Below are 25,395 nucleotides of genomic sequence, written 5' to 3'. Positions count from 1 at the left end.
ATCTAATCTATCTATATAATAATCATCCATCCATCTATCTATCTATCTATCTATCTATCTATCTATCTATCTATCTATCAACTAACAGTGAGGAAATCACAGCTTTTAGGCTTCCTTTAAGCATAGAACCTTTGCCCAATCAACCACTCTCACTCCTAGAATGGGAACTTGTAAAAAACTCCATCTACTAACATGTCCTAGACCACCCAAAACCTTACACAATCACATAAGGTTTTAGTATTCTTACCTAAAACATCATATTTAGCTGAGGAGAGCCTGTATCAGCTTTCTTCATCCTAGATGCCTTCTAGAAGTAATTTTTACTTCCCAGAACCTCTCAGGCAGTATGGGCTTTTCTGGAAGGTACAGGGTCAGGCGAAGTCTGAGCCAAACTGCAAGTGATCTCAGTGATGATATCTTGCGTATTTAGTACATGTAGTCCTCGACTTACAACAGTTCATTTAGTGACTGATCAAAGTTACAAAAAATAACTTTGAAAAAACTACTGAAAAAAGTGACTTATGATGGTTTTTCACACTTATGGCTGTTGCAGCATCTCCACGGGCACGTGATTAAAATTCACACTTGGCAATGGATTCATATTTATAATGGTTGCAGTGTCTCAGGGTCGTGTGGTCACTTTTTGCGACCTTCTGACAAGCAAAATCAATGGGGAAGCCAGATTCATTTAACAACCATGTTCCTAACTTAATAACTGCAGTGATTCACTTAACAACTTCATCGCTTTGAGATATTTGTAAAAAGGCAGGAAATGAATGAATGAATGATGTTGTAATCTTCAAATTCAGATTGAAATGTCGATTTGACTGCAAAATTGGGACAGAAAAATATTTGGTAGAAACACCACTAAGTGTTAGGAAAGAAGACCACTTTCCCATGCGACAATGGCTGAGAATTGGTGTGTCAGCTCCTCTTAGCTTAGTGGCCTTCCAGAGTTAGTGTGGAACTTTTTTCTTAACCTGAATGGAGAATCAATAAAAATGAGTGTCTTATGGCTTTCTGACAACCTATTACAGTTGAAAAGTACAAGCTGAATCTTCAATGAGAAATGGAACGGCTTTTATTGCACTTAAGTAAAAGTGTAAGCAGAGTGTCAGGCTTCACATAGGTATTCCACAGATCACTCCCTTCCAGTTCCACTCTGTGGTGCCTCAGTGGAGACAAATTCCTCCCTTTTTTTCAGTCACATCAACTGTTCCTAGACAGAATCAAGTAACTCTGAATTAGGTAGGTCTGTGCTTTCTGTCATGGCTGAACTGAGATGTCAGAGCTCAAATCATTGCCTCAAAATAGTGACAACTGATTGAGAAAAATGCTGAGCACCGAACTGTGAACAAGTGGGTGTTCCCAGCACTTTGGAGAATTTTGCCTGCAACTGGGAGCTTTACAAACAATTTATAGCTAGGAAACCAGTTTAAAAATCAATGCAGCAGCCAACTCAGGGCGATAACAGAGAGTGGATGCATTATAGTCTCATAGGCTCTCCCTGTTGTTCAAACAGTCATCTGTATGGTAGTTATTTCCACTGCCCTTTTATTATGCTATCTATTTTAAAATCGGCAATGAATTAGCTAGTACTCTGCTAATTTCCACACTCTGAAAAGAAATCTTTGTAGCCCAAAGATGTATAAGCAAGATACAGTAAATACTTATGCCTTAGTCATTTCCCGTTTGGGTTACTGCAACATGCTCTGAATGGAGCTGCCCTTTAAAACCATCTGGAAGTTTCAATTGGTCCAGAATCATGTTGTGTGAACTGCATTGTCTTCCGGTTTCTTTCTAGGTGCAATTTCAGATGCTGGTTATTACTGTTAAAGCCCTATATGGCACAGAACTTTTTCCCCAGGACTTCTATCCATCCTTAGATAGGCACGTTCCTGGTCCTTCCCTTTAAATATTGCATCTTATGGATTCTTGGATGTGTGCATTTTCTAGGGCAGTCCTTGCCCTATAGAACACCTTTTGTCCTTGGAGTTTGATAGGCCCTCACCCTCCTAATCCTCCGAAAAGACTGTTCCCTTCCTTCAAGTGTTGGGATAGTGCAAGATCGAGGAGAGGTTTTGTGATGGACTGCTTGTTAAAAAGTTTATTATGGTGCCAGGTTTCTTTACAATCTGTGGTTTTAATAGATATATGCTTATATTAATTGATGATAATGATACCATTTTAACTGTTGGTTATTGGCCACCCAGAATTCAGTATGATTGGTTATATACATATTTCAAACAAACAAACAAATGTGACAGAATTCGTTGCAAAGAGAAGGGAAAACTTTTTACCCACTCTGGCCAGTAATATCTTCAAATATTACTCAAAATAATGGTGTAAGAGTATCACCAGTTGGCTTGTCCAACTAGAGGTGAAATATGTCTAGTTAATTAATCTGCACAAATGACATAATATAATGATAAATACCGCATAGGTGAAGATAACAATCAGAACAAATAAGTATCATGAGTCTATAAATTCCAAGTCCTGATTGATTGTACTGTATCTCTAGCCACAATTCTGAGAAAACTTGAAAAATCTGGCCATTTTCTTCAGTGATTTTAGCAGAGAGGTCTACAAGTGTGGTGGAAAAACAGGTGCAGTTTGCATTTCCTGTGCTTTCATGATGCCGCCTGAAAAACAGAAGTGCTCTGGAACTCCTATGCAAACAAATCCAGCTCCTGACCAAAGCTGGAGACCAAATTTTTACTCTCTTCCTCAAACCCAGATAGAACATATGTTTTGCTTTGTTTTAGACCGGGGTGTCAAACTCAAGGCCCAGGGCCGGATGATATGAGTATGGAAAACTCTGTTTTCACTGGCAGAGGGTTTCAGGTCATCGCAGCTGGCAGACTGCTCGGGTCACTACAGGCTCCCCCGACATGAGTGACAGGAGCTGGCCACACTCACCCTGCCCCCCCAGGTCAAACACAACCCTGATGCAATCCTCAATGAAATCAAGTTTGACACCCCTGTTTTAGACTGACCAGGAGCAAGGAAAGTGCTTGAATATGGCTTAAAACCTGGCATCCAGCAAGCTCTGGAGTATAGGGCAGAAAAATTACACTCAGAGAGCTTACTTCCTATTGTTATAATCACTTATCAGTTGGCTATCTTCCTTACCTATTATTGGGTTTTGAATTTGTATTATTTCTATAGCTGTTCTACTCCTCACTTGCAAACTGCCTAAAGTTACTCTGGTGACTGAGATAATCAATAGACAGACAGATAGATTGCAAAATTCCTTGCTACCCACTCTCTTTCTTTTTACTGAAAAGGAAAAAAGGATTTAAGCGGGTTTGAGCAGGAACAAATACACCTTGTTTGTTGCCATATAGCAAAGTTATGATTTGGAATTGTGTACACAATTGTTTTATTGTTTTCACTTTAAAATTATAACCACATATTCTGTTACCATAATGTACTCTTTTAAACTTCCCAGCCAAAACTGTGATGACATTAAAACAAGTAGCAGTAAATGTTACCATATATTTAAATATTTTTATGTCTGGAGGTACTCTGTTTGCTGATCAGACCTGTTACAATACATTTAACTCAACAGAATCCTATCACTGTCTTAAAATTGAACTTGATAAACAGTGGGGAACCCCAAAGGTAGACCTAAAATTAAATTTTCTTTTTTTTAATTAAAAAGTTTTTTATTAATAATTCAAATTTAAAAAAACCATGGACATGGTTTGACATCTCCAGTTTCTAACATTTCCATCTAATTCAAATCAATAAATAATATATTCCTTAATCTATATACAAATTTACATATATCTTACTTCATTACATGTCAAGCATACTACATAATTCCTCCTAAACAACTGTATTCATATCCAATAAACCTATATCTTACTCACAAGTTCAGTATACATTGACATATATATTTCTAGACATTCACTACACCTTCTTCTTGGTGTTCTTCCTCTTGTCTAACCTTTCATAAAATTTAGTCCAGATTTCATAATACGTTGATTCACTTTTATTTTTGAGTTCCAAAGTGAGTCTGCACATTTCTGCACAATTGAAGATTTTACATAACACTTACATTTTCAATAGCTACATTAAAACCCATTATCCAAAATTATTTACCATATAGTAGCTCAATAAGTGTCTTGTCCATACAAAAAATGGAATTATTTTGCTTGGGAAAGTTTATTGAATAGCTAAAATCAAAAGAATTGCCATAACTGGGCCTATTAGCTGAGTCAGAGTGATAGGAGAATAATACATATAGGAACATTGTGATTGATTGATTGCCAGAATGAAACATTCCCTACTTATATTCTCTACAGCTAATTTATGTCGGGCAAAGAATAGGGCATAGTGTTTTGCCATCCTGTTTTCAACCTGAGTGAAAAACTGTTTACTGAACTGAAATGTATCTGGTCAACGCAATGTATCTGGTCCTGTAAAGTTATAACAAGACATGGCATTAAGACATTCACATCTTAATTGTTCCAAGAAAGACAACATCCGCCAACATTTTACATAGACTTCTGGCTCAGTCAATCAATGACTAAAGCAGTTCTGCAATAATGCTTAATTATTAGGGAGAAGTAGATTATAAACCAGCAACAAAAAGATGTTAAGTGCAAAAGATGGACTTCAGTTTACACATGGAAATCAGATATAGTCAACCACTTGAACCTTCATGGTCTAGCTGTACTACTGGAGAAGCAGCTAACTTTTCTCATCACTTCCCATCAGTGTGGAACAAATGAGACCTTTGAATGAATGAGACACTTTGCTTCCATAATCAGAAGAACATTTTTTCTGAGATACCCAAACAACCCATGTGATATGAATTTTATAAGTATTTATATCTGAACATTTACCTTATGTTGGGAAACAGTGGAAGGGAGGAGGGATCAAGCATGGAGCTTGTCTAAAATTACTGCACAACTGCAAAAAGGACTAGGACCACAACCACCCTTAAGTTCCTTGGAGGCTTATCTAACTCTTCCCAAGAGTAGGCTGCCAGACAGGAGAGATTCCTGAATTAAAACCAGAACATAATAGAGTAGTTAGCTCAAACTCTGCATATGTGGGCCTGTTTGTTCATTCCTGACACTGTGTTCCATCCAAAAAACCCTGTATTTTTGTTCCTTTTAGGAGGAAAAAACCCTCCATCTGTTTTATCATAATTGATTGAAAGTAGGTTCATGCCAGCGGTGAAATCCACTTACTTTCACTACTGGTTCAGAAACGGGAGTACGTGGGAGTACGCGTGCACCTCTTTTGCATATGCACAGAAGGTTCTGCGCATGTGCAGATGGCGAAAAAAGGGGGACATAATGATGTCCCGGTGGGTGGGCAGAGCCTCCCGCCGCTGGTGCTACCGGTTTGACGAGTCAGATAGAATCAGGGGGATTTCACCGCTGGTTCATGCTATGTATGTAGACTTGTGTATATAGAGAAAAGAATAAACTTATCAAACACAGTTCAAAGCAAATGGAAAACAAAGACAGAAAAGTAGTTTTAAGTAAGTAAATATGGTGGTAATTCTTACTTGTGAAATCAATCTTTATTGTACCATATAAGAAGTTGTGATGCAATTTCTTTGGATTTGGTTTTATACATAATGTGAAGTCCACTAACATAATTGCCTTAGCCATGAAAAACTGGTTGGGTGACTTAGGGCCAGTCATTGTCTCTTGGTCCAAACCTTTTCATAAGGTTGTTGTTGTGGATAAATGGGAGGAGGAAGGAATATTAGGTATGTTCGCTGCCTTGAGTTATTTATAAAAATAATAAAAGCAGGATTTTTTAAAAAAATCTAAAAAACCAAGCTATCATTTTACAACTTATGTGAAATCAGTTTTAGAAAATCACATTCAGAAAAATATGCCTTCAGACTACTATGCAAAATCCATTACCAATGTCCTTGCCCTCAATTTAGCAATTAAAGTACAACATAAAACACAAAACAGAAACATTTTGTACTGACTGGTGGGTACTCATTTTAAATACAATTTTTTGCTATGAGTTACAAATTGCTGGCAGCAAACAGTTCCTGTGTTGAGATGTTTTTATCTGGTATCCTTTATGACTTCCTTTCTATGATTTCCCCCTTTCCTACTTTAAAAGTAAACTTTCAAAGTTTAATTTTATGGTTTGGTCTTGTACTCTTTCTTTATCCAAACACTGTTGCCTCTGTTCAATGAAAGCATTTCCCGACATTATAAACCCCCCCTTTAAAGATAAAAAATAGGTTTCTGAAGCAAAGTATAAGTCAGGACATGCAAATAGTGACTTTAAAAATTGCGACAGAGCAGTTAAAACAAGAGCAACTGCCATTTACACTATTGATTTTGGAGTGACATTAAAGACCAAATTCAATCACTATTCTCCTTGGTTGTCAAAGGTTAATAATAGTTGAATTTTGAACCAAAGAAGTCAGACAAGCATTGCCAGGTAAAAGCAGCAAATTGTTTTCTTGTGAAGCAAAGTCAATATATAATTTATATTTTTTTTCTTTCCTCTTTAGCGGCTGGTTTAAGAACAGACCTGCTGAAAGGGCAGGAGATGGGGATTATGCGGCTCTTGAAGCCAGCATTGACTTCAGTTGCCCCACTAAATTGCTCCGTTTCAGATCAAATATTAATTCATCAAATAACATTCATTTCTCTTTGAAAAAGACCATTGTTGTGGAAAATCTCTTACAGGGAAAATAATACTTTTCCTAGAATTTTTCTTTCAGATTTTACAGATGGAAGAATGTCTACTAGGTAGTTCCAGACATCTTAAGAAATGAATGTAGAAGTTCGCTATTCTATACCAGTCAACTTTGCCAACATCAGCATGTTCTTAGTTATGGAATATTCAAAGATATCCCCAGATGTCTGGTGGACTATTGTGTAAGAACAGCGTAAGGAATATAAAATGTGGAGTCAGGCATGAAAATGATACAGATCTGTTTCACATAGCCATGAAGTCCAATGCAAAATTAAGGCAAGTCCATTCTCTGTCTCCATACTCATATCATTCTGAAATTCATTATATTACCCTTATTATTCACTTGCCATAATATACAAATGTACTAATTCAAATGATTCGAGTCTCAGTTAAGCCATTGATAAATGCAAAAGAATTGAACAATGCTAAAAGATACGAAAGACAAAAGCAATGATAACAACAAAAAGTCAAGTGAATTGTCCAATTGCTACACAATAAAATACTTACTTTTGCTTTTGTCTATACAAGCAAAATAGTACTTCTCCTATCATTCTATAAAAAGGTGGCATGCAGTATGATTAAACAATATTTCAGTACTTTAGTTCATACAGAGGTTATATACCAGAGGGCATAAAGGTTTGATTAGGTTTACATCGGACATGAGAAATTTCAAAGAAAACTATACACAATCTCTAATGTATAAGTGCAACACCTACAAATGACTTTTTCCCTGTGACCAGGTAGAGCAAGCTTAAAGTCCCTTTCCGATTACAAATAGAAAGAAAAGAACAAGCATTAAAGGAAAACATCAATCTCTGAAATGATCAAGTGTTCTATTACAAAGCAGAAAGATTATGCATTGGCTAGATCTTTCATTTCTATTTGGATTTGAAGTAGTAGCTGCCAATATTTGACTATTTTCTGTGTATATGAAGATAAAATAGAAACTTTTAAAGCCATAAAACTGTTTTGTGTGCTAATTTCAGTAGTCCATCTAACCTAGTTCCTTGAATTTAATAATGGCTTTTCCTATGTGTAAAGAATTCACAAGATAACTACATTCTTTCAAAGAAAGGGGCACATTTATACCCGACATTGGCATCCGTCTATTATATATTAAACTTATTGATTTTTCATTTATGTGCGCATCTGTGTTAATATTCTGAACAAGAGTTGTACTTGGATTACAGAAATTAGGTTCAAAGAAGCATAGAAATGGTTTTATATTAATTGATTCAACTCCGTCACAAATGTGTACACTGACTGGCAGATTCTTCCCAGGATTTCATATGCTTGAAAATCTGATGATGGAACCAGAAATTTTTTTATGGAAAGTATATCTTGTACCAATGAACTACAGACATCCTAACAGGTTCAAAAGAAAGTAGATGATCTTAAGCAGATACTGACACTTTTCTCATTGGTCACATGATAAAAAGGGATGGAGTCTGATGCACATTTTGCAGTACAATAAAAACGCTGGTATAAACAGTGAATATTACGAGGCAGTAAAAGAATATTATTTTTTCTTGCATTCTAATGTGACATTCTAAGAAAATGATTTTTTTTTTTTTTGAGTTTGATTTAAGAAAAAAACAAGACTAAAAAATGTAGATTTGGAAAGAAGCTGGTATAAAAAAGAAGGCCATGGGCATAAATGAATTATTGGTACATTCCAGTAACAGTAGTATTTTTGTTTCCTTACTAAAAAGCAACAGTAGGAGAGGAAATTAAAGAAAGCAACAGGGAAGAATGGAAAACAGATGCCCAGGAGGCAAAGGGAAAGAAAAGCAGTTAAGCTGTTGAATTCAATAAAACTGGAATAATGATCTAGTAAAATAACATAAGGAACAAAAATATTAAAAAGAAATGGAAAAAAGGTTGAGAAATGATTCAAACAATTCTTTTTCATATTTCTTTGAAACTGGTTTATTATTTTGTTAACCCAAATTGAATTAGTTTATGGATAAGCGAACAATTAACATTAATCTAAATCAGTCTATCAAAATATTTAATGATTCTGATTGTGCAGGTCACACAGGGCTATGGATTCAGGACCCAAAACTAGTATATATCATAGGTGCATAAACACACACATTTTAGAAGTTTATGTGAATTGGTTCAGGACTGATTTGTTCCATAAAGAAATAAGTGACATCTATATTTAAATAATTTCACCTACATATTGATATTAGTTAAGTAACAAAAGATAAAAAAGATAAATTTTTTAATATGGCTTTATAATAAGATAACTAATTCAAAGTATGAAGGTGCCAAATGTATAGCTATAATGGAGTCTCACAAGCCAAGTGTGTGTTAGGATGACAAAAAATATGTTCTATTATGTTCTAATATGTTCTACATGCACACACGCAAAGTAGTGAGTTCTTAAATGTCAGATGCCCTTCTTTTATCTAGAGATCTCTGAGTGTTGAATTGGAACTAATAAGTACTTCTTTATTTTTAGCCTAAATACTTCTCAGAAGTAATTCTTACTGAGTTCAGTGGTATTTATGTTTAAGTAAGCTGTCTGTAGTTTTTAGTAGTTTGAATTCATTTTTTGGGGGGTGAACAAAACAAAGAGTTGCATTTCTTTGGGACATCCCTTAACTTTGAGACTATTATCAGATCCATTTCCTCTTTACACTAAACACACCATGGGTAAATCCTTGAGTGGATTCTAGTGCTTACTTTGTGACTCTCTTATAGCTGTCCATACTTAAGGTCTTTACTGTGATGACACTAAAAGCCAACTAGACATGGTACTAACTGCACATTCTTTTTATTATGTATGCTACTTTCAGGGCTGTGAAAACTGGGAGAAATTTAATACTTTTCCTGCCAGGCTGAATTCGAACAACAATAATCTCTCTTGTTTTAATTTAATAAAAATCTCAGGTAGAACTGATAGTCCTTTGAAGTGTAACTAATAGTAGTTAGGTATTTTTATTTTTATTATAAAGGCAACACTATAAAAATAAACTCTCCAAATGCCTTGAGGTACCTTAAATTGTCCAGTAGTTGTCATTTACCTAACGAATACTCTAAATGCCAGTTAATTATATCTATGTAATGATTATAAATATAGTCTGATTTTAAGGAGCACACCTAATTCTTTCTCCCATGCTTGCCACATTATGTTTGTATGCTGTAAATGCAGGAAACAATTTCAAATAACTGTTAAAAAGAAAAGTCCGGTGTGTCACTGATGGAAAATATGATTAAAAATAATTTATTCATGACCTGAACCCTTTTCCAACTAGGCACCAAAGTCTTTATCCATACTCTTGATATAGAATATTCCAGTGGTGAAATCCTCCGTGGATCACCACCGGTTCACTGCCCACGCATGCACGGTGTGCACCAAATGTGTGCAGTGCACAGGTATGGACAGCATGCGCAAAAACCACGCTGAACACGCATGCACAATGTGCTCCAAACGTACGCTTCATGAGGAAAAAGAAGACTTCACTAGGTAAGAAGAACAGTGAGGGGGGGGAACAGCTGTGCCGCGCAGTTTAGCTTCGCTAGAAAGCAGAATTTCCTGCTTTCTAGTGAATATAAACCGCGTAGCACAGCTGATCGTCAGAAATACTGGTTCAGACAAACCGGTAGCTTTTTTTAACTACTGGTTCGCCTGAACTGAGGCAAACCGGTAGCATTTCACCCTGGAATATTCCCTTAAAAAAGATTGTACTCTACCTTTATTGTATTAATTCAGCTGATGATATGGAAAAACATAGAATAATGGGGAGATCGATGTACCTTTCTCACCAGATATTCAAAGATTGTGAGGTAAGACCTTCAGTGAAAGATTAATTGTGGATTAATCCCACAACTGGGATTAAACCCAACATAATGACGGTTCTTTCAGTTTCTTTAACACAGAACACAGAGTTAATGTCATGATGGACAACAACATATGACAATGAAATTAATGCAAGAAACAGTAGATATATGACCAGCTATGAAGTCAAGATAATCTGCTTCATTCATGGGTGTGTGTAATTTATTTTATAGCTGCTCTTTCAAGTGTCAAGAGAGTTAATCCATGTTTCTTTTTGATTTTCTTGATTTGCCTTAGCAGCTTTAAGAATAATAATTAGAAGATGAACCACGAGTTAAATACAAAATGTTACAAAATGCAAACTAAAAAACAAGATTAGATCTGCTGGATTTGAAATTAGATTTTGCCACTTGTTTCTTAGTTTGGATGAAAGAGAGGGAGATTGCTGAGAAATAGAAGGCTTCTACAGTGAGAAGGACATTCAGGTGGCAGGGTTATTTATGGTATGATAAAGTAAGTTTAATGTGGATTTTAAAAATAATTATGTTAGATATGCCATATTGAGAATATGGAACAGATACAAAGCCAGGTTGTGATTGAAAACACCTTTGTGTCTACTATATGTGTTAATATATACATTGATGTGATGTTATTATACTACCATCGAGAAGTAAATAGATATAATAGAACAGACAACCACAAAAGCAAAATACATATGCCGATACAGAAAGCTGTAAAATGACCTCAGATGGTATGTATTGTTTGCTGTGTTTTGTATTGTTTTTATGTATCTGTAGTTGTTTTTTATGTTATTTTTAAAGACAAAACTGTTTAATAAAAATTATTTTTTTTTAAAAAAAGAAAACATCTTTGTCTCTGTCATCACTAGAAGCTTTTTATAGGCAAGAAATGATAAGCAAACACAAATGACTAACTTATTGTGAGATATTAGAATTTTTTCAGAGGGAATGTAAAATCAAATCAAGAAAAAACAATCTGGTAACAGAAGGATTTTTTTTTACTTTGAACTGTGTAAAACTGAGTTTGAAACAAAATCCTGTACAAATGCCAAACATACTATTGCAGGATCCAATCTGGATTGGTTCATCCGGACCAGAGCAGAGGTGGGTTTCAGCAGATTCTGACCAGTTCTGGAGAACTGGTAGTGGAAATTTTGAGTAGTTCGGAGAACCGGTAGTAAAAATTCTGACTGGCCCCGTCCCCATCTATTCTCTGCCTCCTGAGTTGCATTGGGAGGAAATAGGGATTTTGCAGTAACCTTCCCCTGGAGTGGGGAGGGAATGGAGATTTTACAGTATCCTTCCCCTGCCACGCCCACCAAGCCATGCCACGCCCACCAAGCCACACCCACAGAACCAGTAGTAAAAAATTTTGAAACCCACCACTGGACCAGAGGTTTAGTCTTCTAACATTTTGGACTTGTGCTGGAGCCCATTTTCAGGGGACTTCTCTGTCACCAACATGTATGACAGCACAAGTCTGAAAGATCAGAAGACTAAACCTCTGGTCCCAGACAGTGACCGACCCAGATTGGATCCTGCAACATTATCCTACGATATATATTCGCCTTCATTCATGAACATACCATTGTTAAAATGCATAATCTTTACTGCAATTTGAAATAGAAGAAGTGAATGAATGTATGATAAAGCAGGACAAAAAAATTGTTTTCAAAATTGTTACAAAGGAAACAATGGAAGAGTATATGGTTGAAAGGACTTTACAGCAGGTCATAACCTTAAAGAGAATTTTTATACAATCATGTAACATTGGTATATATCGCATAGAGAAATTGTCTAGAATGTATAAAGACACTTCAAATTTATATTGTAAATGTAAATAAAAACAAAGGATATTTTATCCTGTCCGGTGGATGTGTAAAAAAGGCAGAAAATTTCAGATTCAAATATTTTTATTAATTCAGAGGAACTTCTAGATTAATATATATTTGAAACTGGAAGTTTTTCTTTTTGGGACTAATGGATAAACAGTTGGAAAAAATGATGGGGTTTTGTTTTTACACACGAGAACTGTGGCACAATTATGATATGCACAACACTGGAAAGATTTGACTCTACCCCAATAGAAGATATGGATAGAGAAGATAATGAAGCTTGCTGAGGTGACTAATTTTACTACTTTGATTACAGATAAGACATGATATTTTTGCTGACTAGAAACCCTTTATAGACTTGACATGAAACAGAAAAAAAGAACTTATGTATTTACGGATTTGATCGTTGTAAAAAAATAGATTATAGGAATAAGTGAAGTATGCTGTACCATAGAGTAAGAGGTAAATTTATACTTACTGTGCACTTATAAATGCTGTAGAATAAATGGGAAACGACTGCTACATATTTTTTCCCCTTACTTTTGCATCTTGGGTTCTTCCTTCCTTTTGTATTTGTTTCCTTTAATCTATATTAGTTTCTGTTAGTTTTTTTAAATCTTTCTTTTAAAATAATTCAATAAAAGATTTTCCTGATTTTCCCCAAGCATGGCAGCAGAGTGGGGTGCATTAATTATAACAGGGCTCTTGGCACATAAACTTCACAGGTATGTAGCTTTGCCTTGTTGCTGATAAGTTTAAAATCAGCTGATCAATTTTATTTTTAACCCTTGACCTAATCTAACAATAACAAATTCTTCAGTAAAATCATTGATCTTCTGTCCTTGCTAGGCTGTAATTATAGTTAATTCCAAAATAGAATACTGAGAAAATCTGAACTTGTACCAAAGGAATATAATTTCATTGAAACAGACTATCATCTTTATTGTTTCTGCAATAGTTTGTGCATCTCAATCTCTCTCTTTCTCTTTATTCAATCTTGTACCTATAAGGAGATGTGATACAAAGAGCCCAATTATTATTAAGGATTTTTAAAAAGCTATTACATATGGTTTCTTTCAAAGTGCAGATTCTGAGAGGGTGAGGAATTAAAAACATCAACCAACTGGGATTAATTTTTCCATGTAAATTCTGTAGTAAAATCTGTAGCTTATTGTTGGCAGCAGATTGACTTTCAAATTTCAGATTTAAAATAAACTGTTAATGTTGCAGCCTCTGATAGGAAAGGGTATAGATGACAAATGGATGCAATGTGATAGGTTTTTTTTTAAAGTTTCTGTGTTACAGGTCAAGATATTCTTGATATATATATATATACATATACACACATTCAAGTATTAACACCCCCCCTTATCTTTCTTTTGCATAAACCATTTCCAACCTGCACCAGCAGGAATAATGAATGCAAACACTGGAAGCCTCTTAGATGTGTAGTCAGTAGGGAACAACTTGGCTACAAACATTTTTACATATCTTCCAGCAACAGGAGAATCAAAGAGCCAATTGCTCAATTTTAGAGCCCAAGGCTATCCTGTGGATTTATAAGACCCCTGGAAGAAACCACAAACTAATAATACACCAAAATTATTATTCCATAAACATGCATATATGGTTTTGCACTCCTCTCATATGGATTTTCTTTTAATATTTTACACATTTCCATTAAACAAATCCTTATTTTACTGGCCCAAAGCACCATTTTAGGGGAATCAGTCTGGTATTAAATTACAATTCTTATTTCAGTGTGCCCCAGAACATTTCTTGATTGTTTTCATTTGAATTCCCAAAGCAGTATATCCCATAGCTTGCTGTAACTTAACATTTAAATTCATACCCCTTCCATACTTCTCTCTCCCTACATTTCCTTTCAACCATCTTTATTCCTTTCCACCAACATTTTCCACCAACACTTTTTGAAAAGGTAAAAAGGACACACAGCCAAATTAACTCCTCAATAATAAACGATATACAGTATATAATACATACAAAGGTATTTAAATAGATGGATAATACATATGTTTACATAAAGCCCAGTGATGCATATAATAGAATTTATTATAGGGTTGTGGAATAAGTTTTATTTGAACCTGATTAAGCATTTCAGAAAATAGATTCAACTCCTACTGAAACAGAGATGGCTTGGTTTGTGGGCCAAGTTTGAAGCTACTTTTGGCTATCATGGGAAAATAATAGATCATTGAATTTTCTGTTTTTAAACAGAAGGGGATTTGATTAGCAGGCACACTAGAATCTTCTGATGGGAAGAAGCCTGCCCACATTCCTAGAAATAGAAATCCAAAATCCATAGGTTTTGGAGCTAGACTGTTCGATTATTTCAAAAAGAAAAGTGCCTATAGCCTTGGTGGTTTTGGAAAGAATTAAACTGCATAGGCATTGTGGCCTTTTCATGCAATAAATCATACCAAATTTGAGACAAAAAACTAAAGACATATTCATGCAAAGGTGAAAATGTAGCAATTATCCCCATTTCCATTTTTTTTGGTTGCCAATGTCTAAGAAACCTGCCAAATTACAGAAGGATAGGGGAAAATCTTTGGAGATAGGGTCATTTAAATTCTAATTGTCAAAATAGGAAAGTGCCTGTAATTTCTGGTTTTAGCTATAAACAAGGACTTTCGAGAACACCATAACTGGTAAGCCTTCAAGAACCATTCCTTGTGAATAGATTTGTAAGTCATTTGAATTTATTCTTCTTCGTTCCTCTGTTCCCCAACCTGATCTTATATGGAAAAATGAAACCCAGATGCTGGTGCCTTTGCAGATACTACTGCCACTAAGTTCATCTATTGTTCCTATGTTTAGAAGGGATGTTTAAAGAAAATTAGAATATATCCACAGTCTATTTTTGCAATTCTGTTCTGATATCCTTAAAGTTTCTGATATAAGGTTGTCTCCATATTTGCACTTCTGTTCTGGTCCCCTTAACTTGCAGACTATGTAACAGAATCTTGGTCTAAAATTGTAAACAGAGTGTTGTCAGCTTGTCCTGTCTTTTAGTGCACATATGACAGTGGGGCCCCCAAAGTAATAATCTCTGTTCTCTTCAGAATTGAATGAAATAACTGCCATTCCCCACCCACTCTTTCACCATGTTTCTATATACCCGTGATGGCGAAACTATGGCACGTGTGCACAGGTGCGCACCGGCCAGCTGATTTTCGGGTCTTCTGGGCCCACCGGAAATTGGGAAATGGGCTGTTTCCAGCCCCCTGAGGGCCTCGGGTGGGGGGGGGGTTAGGGAAGACCGTTTTCACCCTCCTCCCTCCAAAGGTTATGGAGCCTGAGGAGAGCGAAAAATGGGCCTACTGGGCCCACCGTGCCATTGCATGCCGAAAGCAGGGAGAGCATGGGGGGCGCACATGCATGTGCACATGGGGGTGGGGCACATAGAATTATGGGTGTGGGCACACATGCGCACGAACCCCCCCCCCCGTGCTCCCCCCACTTTTGGCACACAATGGCAAAAAGGTTAGCCATTACTACTATATACATTCTATTTACGCTGAAGTTTCTAGCAATTCCCAGAAAAAAAATGAATGAATGAATAGCATAGATTTCTGAAAGACTGTGCTAAGGACAGTAGTGGTAAGGTTAGACCATTTGAAAATATGTTTAGTTCTTTGCTTCTCTATTCAGACATCTATATGATCAAAGTGGTAGAGCAATAATAATAAACAAAACCTTCTAAATGAGAACAAAGTAATGTATCAACCAATCTATATACAGAAGTGGAGGATGCAGCAAAGTCGAGGTTACCTATTCTTCCAAGTTTAAGTTTAGTTTAACATTTTGCTGCCACTACTGCAAAATGATATCTTTAGAATTCTGTTCCTCATAGCCTGGTATCTTTCCGCTATAGGATGAAAAACTACATTTTCTTATTTACTCAAAGGTCAAATGAATGCGAAACAATTTAAATATTATTTAGCGATAATGTAAGCAATTATACTGTATGTAAAACTCACATAGAATGTTTCTGTTTAAGGATACAACACCAGTACTTTCTGCTTATTTACAGATAGATAATTCATTTTGTTGTAAAAACCACCAGTGTTCATCTCTTCTTTAACAATTGTTGATTATTATATCTGCTAATTATCTCCTCTTTCTTCCCTCCCCTCCCCTTCTTTTTCACTGTTCAGTTGTCCTCTGTTTTTCTCCTAGTGTCCCTCCCCTTGGTCTTTTAACCTCATCGTGCCTGCTTTATGAGGACATGTTTGTTCTCCAGTTTCTTACATTATATTAATGAAGCAAATGATCCTTTTTATCATAGAAGGCTTAGTGGTATTATGTCAAACAAGCACTATAGACTTCCATCGAGCAATGAGAGTGGAACCAGAAGTATGAAGAAATACCAAAAAATGCAAAAAAACCAGGATAGGCTAACTCCATGCATATTGGGCAAATACTTCAGGAAGAAGGGGACTAGAGAAAATGACTGCAGATGGTGTAATGTGGAAAGATGGAAAACAAATTCTGAAATTCAACATTTTGAGTTGAGGGATGGGGATTAGTGAAAGCAAGAAATCTCTTTTATAGAAAAATGACTGTCTCAACGGGTATAGAAATATAACTGAAGATCTCAGAGGAAGTTATAAGTGGGGGAAAAAGGTTTTTTTTAATCATTTGGGAAAATGACAAGTGAGATGGGAACATAGTTATATTATGTATGGAAAAAATATAGGAAGCCAGTTTTTTAAAAAATATGTCTCAATGTGTACCTTTTGGATTACCCTCAAGTTCCAAAGCAGCCTGAGCTACTGTTGTGTGTTGTATCATCTTATTGCTTATTCATAAAAGTATTTTGCTTTCTATGTACATTCCCTAAATATATCCTGGAATCTGTGCCAGCGTTGTCCAATATATTTTCCTGATTGAATATTACAAGAAGTATAATATAATACATCTGGTAAGCACCAGTTGGGAAAGGCTGATTTAGGCTAAAGCAGAACCTCAAGATTTAATGTAGCATCAGATAATTTGGTTGTGGGAATAAAGACAGCAACAGCACTATGTAAAAAGAAAATAAGCATCTTTGGAAATGCAGGAAAAAAATCACACACACACACACACACACACACACACACACACACACACACTGTTGCATTCAGATTTAATCAGATCTATGAAATGCAACAAATTGTTGCTTTACATGTGGATTACATTAGCAGAATATGTAAGCTAAGTCTACCTGAAACATTTAAAGCAATCCATGAAAAATGCTGAACTCTTTGATGCAATAGTCTCTTTATCTAAGAAAAATCATAATAAGATGTTGTAGTGAGAGAAGAGAGAGAGGGGAAATGGAGGAATTTCTGTTTTTTCCTCCTCCACTTTTGCAGTATGACTCTTCCCTGTAAACAAATTATGTGCCTTTAGAAATGGTTATGGTTTCTTAGCTCTGTATTCACTTCACAGTATTGGTTCCTTAAATATAGATCCCTGTTTACTTCTTTAGATATAAAGCAGGTGTTTTAAATTGGTTAAGCTTATCTTGTGAAGTATCCCATTATAATACTTCGTGTTTCTCCTTACTCCTAACAGTTCCATATGCTGAGTTCCTTTTAAAAATAAAAGCTGGGCACTGGAAGCAACTAAAAAAAATATACTTTCTTCTGTTTCAACTAATTGGGTTTCTAACACTCAGGGAGTTTGGACCAAGGTCTTCCATTCTCATTCCATGGGAGAGAAATGTGGACATACATGACTCCACTTTAGGAACTGAAATGACAAAACCAGTGGCTTAGAAAGAGGTCACCCAAGTCCATTCTGTGTTCCCACGCAGATTCCTCGTCACTTCTTAGTGTAGTTTCAACTAACCATAAAATGCCACCAGTGTAGCTAACCTTCTGTAAAATGCCTATGAGCATCATGTTGCTTGTATGGTTCTTCCCCAGAGAGGCTAGTCAGCATTAAGAATGTATAAAGTACAATTCTGTCTGAGCATTTTGGCAACTATTTGTTATGATATTGCTTCCTGTCAAGCGCATAATGCAATTTTGTCTTCCATAAAAATAAACACTGTGTGTAATCTCAGACGCTTGTCACTTCCCCCATTTTTGGCACTAAATATTTAAAGAGGAAGAGACCAGGGAATTCCAAGCTAGCAATCCACTCCTTGTGTTCTAGCCCTGAGCTAGAACTATCAGTGAAATGGTGCTGTACAGCAACAGAGAAATAAAAGAGACTAAAAATCCTACCTGCCCACAAGCCAGTCCCATGCCTCTTTCTCCCATGCCATGAGGGCATGATAAATTCAACTCCAGGGCATCAGCTCCAGAAGCCTACATGATACACAGAAAAGGGGGGAGGGAATCAAATATTAACTGCCAAATGCTCAAGCACTTTAGTGAAGGCAATTTCCCAAATGACAACCTGATATGTAACTTGCAGCACATGCAATATTTCCTCCCCCTACATCAATATTTATTTTAGTTCATTACTAATTCCACACAAAACATTTCAGAGCAACAGAAAATCAAATAAAAACAAAGGGAATATCCAAAGGAAGGCATCCTTTTATATTAACAGGGGTAGTTAACTTTCTACTTTTCCTAAATTAATTCTGAGTTAAATTAAACAATTCTGGAAATATTGTCAAATGAGTGGTGCAATAAGTCTGTACAACTCAGACAACAGATTCAAAATGTGTTTACATCAAACTATTGTACATGTTTCCATATAAAAAAATCTCTTAGGCATTTTAAGATGTGGGCAAGATGAATACTCCCCAATACGTTGGTTTTCTGTACCAGAAGAATTGCTTACAATTGGTATTAGTAACTGGTTGCTAGTGGTGGTCTGTTTCCATTGTTCAATGTTCCATGTTGGTTTATAACACAGAAACAGTGTTAGAGAATTTAATTTAATTAGGTCACTACATTAGAAATCTTGAAGGAATGGGATTCTTGGAAGGCATGCACAAATTTAGTACATACGTCTGGAACAGAACAGTAAAAGAACAAGTAAGTGGTGGATGACAGGAAGCAATCAGAATTAGAGTAAATGCCAGGCAACTTGACTGAGTCCTCTTTATCTGAAATATATTTCTTTTAGCCAGAGGTCTGTCCACTTCCACTGAATGCCATTTATCCATCCTTTTATTTACTGACTGGAATTATATCCTGCTTTAATGTACAGAACCCTTCAGTTTTTCTCCAATAAAAACCCTTGAAGTTGGGCTAGTAGCTCATGTAGTTGGCTTCCAATAGGTTCAGCTAATCTGAACTGTGAGACTATACAGTATACCTTATTTCCTATAGTATGTGCCCTGGGGACGAAGCGAACCAAACCTCTTCAGAGGTTTGCAAAGATTATATTTCCTTAGGAGATATGATTAAGTTCAGGAAAAAGTTCTTATTTTATCCCAACAGATTTCCTGTCATTATGAATTATAAAGATTCTACTTCTCATGATTAAATTAGTTTTACCCTGAAGATCTTTATTCAATGGTCATCAAGATAAACCTCTATATTTCTAGAGAACTATGATGCAGATTTTAGGAAATGTGTACTTGAAATGAAGTCCATTAACTCTGTATTTTATCTTCATCATTACATTAAAATCCTGCTGGCCTGCAAAACATTTTGCTCAGGGATTCTTATCTGCAGAGAAAAAGGAAGAGAAGCCGAAAGCTAACTTGCCTCTTCCTAGTAGCCTGAGATAATTCAGTAGAAACTTTCAGTTCATAAAGCATGTTTTTATAGAATGCTTCAAACCAGAGTGCCCCAAAGTGGGTAATGTTGACCACTAAGGATCAATGGGACTATCCATTGTTGTTGTTGTTGTCATTATGGTTAGTTGCACAGTCAGGCAAATGTTTAGTCTGGATTTGTTATCCACCTATAGAGTCCTTCTCAAGGATCTGGGATAGGTGGATGTTGTTTAATGGTGTTAAAGGTATTATTGCAGGATATAAGCTCTTACATGTAAAGCTGCTTTTTGCAATGGAACCTTGGTGATTTTGGCAATGCTGATGAGGTTCAAGAGATGCTCAGTTGTTCTGGGATTGCATCTTTTGTCTTTCTTATGAAAAATAGTTAAGTCTGGGGTTTATGTGGTAGGTGCTTCACTGTTTGAATTCTAAAACCCCATAGCCCTTTAGCTTCTTCATTTTCTATTTCTTTGTCTGTTTTGTAATCCCACCCATTCTTGCTTGCAGGCAAATAGTTTTTCTTGCAGATATTCCTTTGCACCATTGTTGCTACTTTGTCATGCTGCTGTTCGTACTTCATTTGTGCAATCTTCTTGCGGCAGCTAACTAGGTGGCCCACCGTTTTTTCAGCTTTACAGAGGTGGCATTTGCTGTCTGTTGCTATCTTCTTTATTTTGGCTTTGTGTACATTTGTGCACAAAGGTCTTGTGCAGCCAGAATTTGCAGTCAGAATTTGCCCCCCCCCCCCAATCTCTTTCTGTATGTTTCCTAATCTTTGTCATTGCTAGGTCTTGTTATCTATTTTGCCTACTAGTACTGACTATGTAACACTTGCCTTGCCATGTCTCTTTGTTATTCTTCATTTGGTCTTTTTGTAGACCAGTAAGCCTCCATGGAATACTAGCTTCAATGCATCTTCTTCGCTGTTCTTCAGATATTCTTCCAATGCCCTTTTTTCTTCTTCAACTGTTTGGGCTACTTGCAACATTCCACATCCACCTATTGTTAAGCAGAATCTCTCAAGATTACTGAGTGGATAAAATACAAGATTTATTGTAATTCTTTTTTTTTGGGGGGGGGGTGTCTTCCTATCCAGGGCTTTTAATTCTGTTTGGGTCAAGCTCAGACATCCAGCTGTGTATCCAATGACGAATTACCATGCCAAGATTTTAATTGCCTTGATGGTATTTCCTTTGCTGATTTTGGATTTCAAGATCTTCTTCACTCTCATGATGTATTCACTTCTAACCAGGAGTGAAATGCTCCCGGTTCGGACCGGCTTGGGCAAGTAGGTAGCGATGATGGCCGGTGGTTCAGAGAACCGGTAGCAATGGCAGCTGGAGGCTCCATCCACCTGCCTACCCTCCCCATTCCCCGGATTCCTACTGCTCACCTTTCTCCCGCGGCTGGCTGTCATGGAAGGCAAGTGCCCAAAAGGTACCAGAGTCGCTCACTCTCCTTCTTGAATGAGCCGCTCTGGTCCACGCACCGGCTGCGCAAGCGCACACCCAACCTGCCACTGAATTAAATAAACGGTGTGCACCATTTATTTAATTCAGTGACAGGTTGGGTGTGCGCTTGCGCAGCCGGCGCATGGACCAGAGCGGCTCATTCAAGAAGGAGAGTGAGCGACTCTGGTACCTTTTGGGCACTTGCCTTCCCTGACAGCCAGCTGCAGGAGAAAAGTGAGCAGTAGGAGTCCGGGGAATGGGGCAGGTGGGCGGAGCCACGGGAGAAAGAAATTTAAAAAGTTTTCCTACCGGGTTCTATGGGCGTGGCTTGGTGGAAGGGGATGTTGGGACTGAGTGGGCATGGCTATGAGTGACATTGAGTTGGTCACACCCACTCAGTCACAGGTCACCGCCCCCACCAAGCCACGCCCACAGAACCGGTAGGGAAAAATTTTAGATTTCACCCCTGCTTCTAACCTTCTGTTTTACTTCAGTGTACTTGATGTTGTTAGCTTGAAGGATGCCAAAATATTTGCAATATTCATCTTCATTCAGATTCTTAATGTTATTTAACATTAAGACATCTTGATTCCTTTAGTTTTCATTATTTTCTGCTGTTGATGGTGAGCCCATTGTCCGGTCCATTGAAAAGCCTCACACACACACACACACATACACACATACACACACATATACAACATTGAATAGCAATTCTATTTCAGATGGTGTTTTTCCATATAGCTTCAGATGATCCATGAAATGGAGATGGGATAACCTGATAGATGTTTTTGCTGTTTGATAGCCATAGTTTGACTTGTTCAGTATTGTTGACAGAGGAATCAGTTCAGTGACAAATGGTAGTGGTAAAAGTGAGTCTCCCTGAAAGAGTCCTCTCTTGATACCGTGTTTCCCCGAAAATAAGATCCTGACTTACATTTTTTTGAACTCCAAAATAAGCACTGGGCCGTATTTTCAGGGAGATCTTATTATTTTGGGGTGTGTGGAGCAAGATGGCACTCCTCTTGCCATCTTACCTGATTTCCAGCTCTGCGTTTAAATATTTTTGGGGAGGGCTTATTTTCAGGGGGAGGCTTATTTTAGCACATGCACTCAAAAGCCCGATTGGGCTTATTATCAAGGGATGTCTTATTTTTGGGAAAACAGGGTAGTAATCACTCCCAATCTATCTCCATTGACCAGCAACTGTGTCTTGCATTGTGCTACTGATCTTTGCACAAAGCTTCTCATGACTTCTGTTATTTCTAGGCACTAGATTATCCAATCATGTGGCAGGAAGTTAAATGCCTTCTTGTAATCAATCCAAGCTACATCAAGTGCTCTTTCTACTCTTGCAGTTTTCCAAAATCATCTTGTCAACTGGGATCTGATCTTTTGTTCCTCTGCTATTTAGGAAGTTTTCTTTTGCTCAAATGGAGAAACCTTGTCTTCAACTAAATGCTGTTGGATTGCATCGGCTTCCACATCAATTAGCAATCTGTTGGTAAGCAGGTGATTTTCCTATAGTTGCCTGGTACTTCCCCTGTTGTTGGATCTTTCATTATCAGGTGATTCAGTTTCACCTTCTTACAGTTGGTTGTTAAACTGATTGGCAATGAATTGGTGTAAACTAGACAGATGTTTCAATCAAGAACATGCAGTTTTACTTCTTGTAATGCCGATGAATTCTTGAACTTTCTTGCCTTTCTCCCACCATTTCTGCTGTTATTACAAGTTCTTTCATTTCAGCTTATTTTTTAATTCTTATCCACCTCCTTTATCTAAGCTGCATTTTTTTGTTGAAATTTTTTGGGTTGCCCCATAGCTGTGCTCAGAACTGTACTGTTTCTTCTTCATGAAGTGTTGACTGATTTTATTTTGTTTTCAAGCTTTGTATATTTGTGACAGATAAACACATTTTCTTTCAGAGGTCCTGCAAGTTCTGGCCATGGTTGCACAGCCAACAATTCTGAGTCTTATAGCTATTTGTCACCCAAGACCTCCAATAGTTGGCTTGGTCCTGACTCTTTGATGACCAATCCAATCACTCTTAGCACAGAACATGTATTATATGAATGCATATACATGTATGTTGTATATGAATGTATATACAGTATGTGTTTATGTATTTTATATATGTGAGATATATGTGTGTGTGTGTGTGTTTGTATCCACCTCCCTGTTCCTGTTCTATATTGATGATTATGTGATATTAAGTTGATGTAAACTCTTAGTGACTACATAATTTTATATTAACATTTTTAATTATTATAATTTGATAGCTGTGTCTTAATAATGTTATTTGTATACCAGTTAAAATGGCTACATAAAAAGATGTATTCAATATTTTAATTTTACTAAGCAAACAAATAATAAATAAGACATTAGCTTAACTAATAGCAACCATAGATGCATCTCTTTGGATTGTTTGCAGGAGGTCTAGTCTTCTCAAAATCAATTGTATAACTCCAAAAATGATTTAAGGATCAATTTTTTTTAAAAAAAAGAAATTTGGCCTAACTCCACCCAGTCTTACATGCTTATTCTGATTTAATAAGCCAGGATGTTTGATTTAAAAAAATCTGACAAAATTAGAACTTGATTTGCAATTTGTACTTCTGAGTGACAGAAATGATTTTTGCATGCTGTGTAGTGATGGTTCACAAATTCCAAAGAGACCAATCATGAAAAATGCTATCCATAATTTTCTTAAAGCCTTTCCTCTCCTCTTGAACGTCTTAACCTATGCATGTGCTGTTGTTATTTTTGTTCTCCACTTCTGTGACAAGTTGACCTTTTGTATATATAGGTTGGCCTCCTGTGGAGACCAGACTGACTACCCTCTAGAATTTATGTACCTGGAAGGTCACAAATACTTGACAGTGAAATGTTTAACATTTTTAAAAATGTTCTTTTTATAGGCCCATACATAACAGGTGATTGTGACAGTTTGTAAAACTGCAATAGTTTTCTTGCTTCTAGGATACTGGATAGGTCAGGGTACACACAGCACAATTATATATTAAAAGCACAATCAAATTTCACTTTCTAAATTTACATATACCAAATACTGTTGTACAGCAGTGTGTGTGTATGTGTGTGTATACATATGTATATGTATATGTATATATATGTATATATAGACACACGTCTGTATGTATATGTATGTGTGTGTGTGTGTGTGTGTGTGTGTGCGTGTATGCACGTCTTGGCGTATTCGGGTCTTTTCCCGTGTAAGATTGAGAGTATCTTGGCGATGTTTCGACAAGGTCCCACTCGTCATCTTCAGGCTTGTGCCTTCGGCTTTGCTGTGCAAGCAAAGAACAGGCACGAAGCCAAAGGCACCAGCCTGAAGATGACGAGTGGGACCTCGTCGAAACGTCGCCAAGATATTCTCAATCTTACATGGGAAAAGACCTGAATATGCCAAGACTTCCATACCTCTACCCGTGAAAATCTACGAAACCACACACACACACACACACACATATATATGTAAGTCTTGGTTTATTCGGGTCTTTTCCCATGTAAGATTGAGAGTATTTTGGCAACATTTCACACACACACACACACACACACATATATAGCTATACAATATGTATAAGCTACAAATTCCAAATGTTTGACAAAGTTACTTTCATTTGTGCAAGATGGTATTTAAAGTATAGAAAAACCAACAAAGTGCTATTATGTACAGCAACTTTTATGTGGTATTTTTTCTCCTCCTTTATTGTAAATTTGTATTAGAACCAGAACAGCATTAAACGAGCCTTTTATATTTTAAATATTCAAGAGTTTTATATTCAAAATTTCTTCCACTGCTGTCAAACTGGAGTGCCTGAAGGCAAAGTAAGATCAAGTTAGGTTCTCAAAGGTAGAATTAAATTTTATCAAGGCATCCGTCATAATATGCATGTTG

At 36.6% G+C, this 25,395-nt stretch overlaps 1 protein-coding gene across 1 annotated transcript in view; it reads right to left on the bottom strand.

Moving 5' to 3' along the window:
• The window catches only part of DPYD (dihydropyrimidine dehydrogenase), a 584,219-nt gene that overhangs the window by 145,405 nt on the left and 413,419 nt on the right, over positions 1–25,395 (bottom strand). Inside the window, exon 16 of the mRNA XM_034437263.3 lies at positions 18,575–18,658. Coding sequence (XP_034293154.2) covers positions 18,575–18,658 — 84 coding nt within the window. The remainder of the gene's footprint in view (positions 1–18,574; positions 18,659–25,395) is intronic.

This window comes from Pantherophis guttatus, chromosome 3, assembly GCF_059756535.1.
Source record: "Pantherophis guttatus breed Tessera chromosome 3, ASM5975653v1, whole genome shotgun sequence".
Taxonomy (NCBI): Eukaryota; Metazoa; Chordata; class Lepidosauria; order Squamata; family Colubridae; genus Pantherophis; species Pantherophis guttatus.
This window is presented reverse-complemented; position numbering and strand designations above follow the sequence as displayed.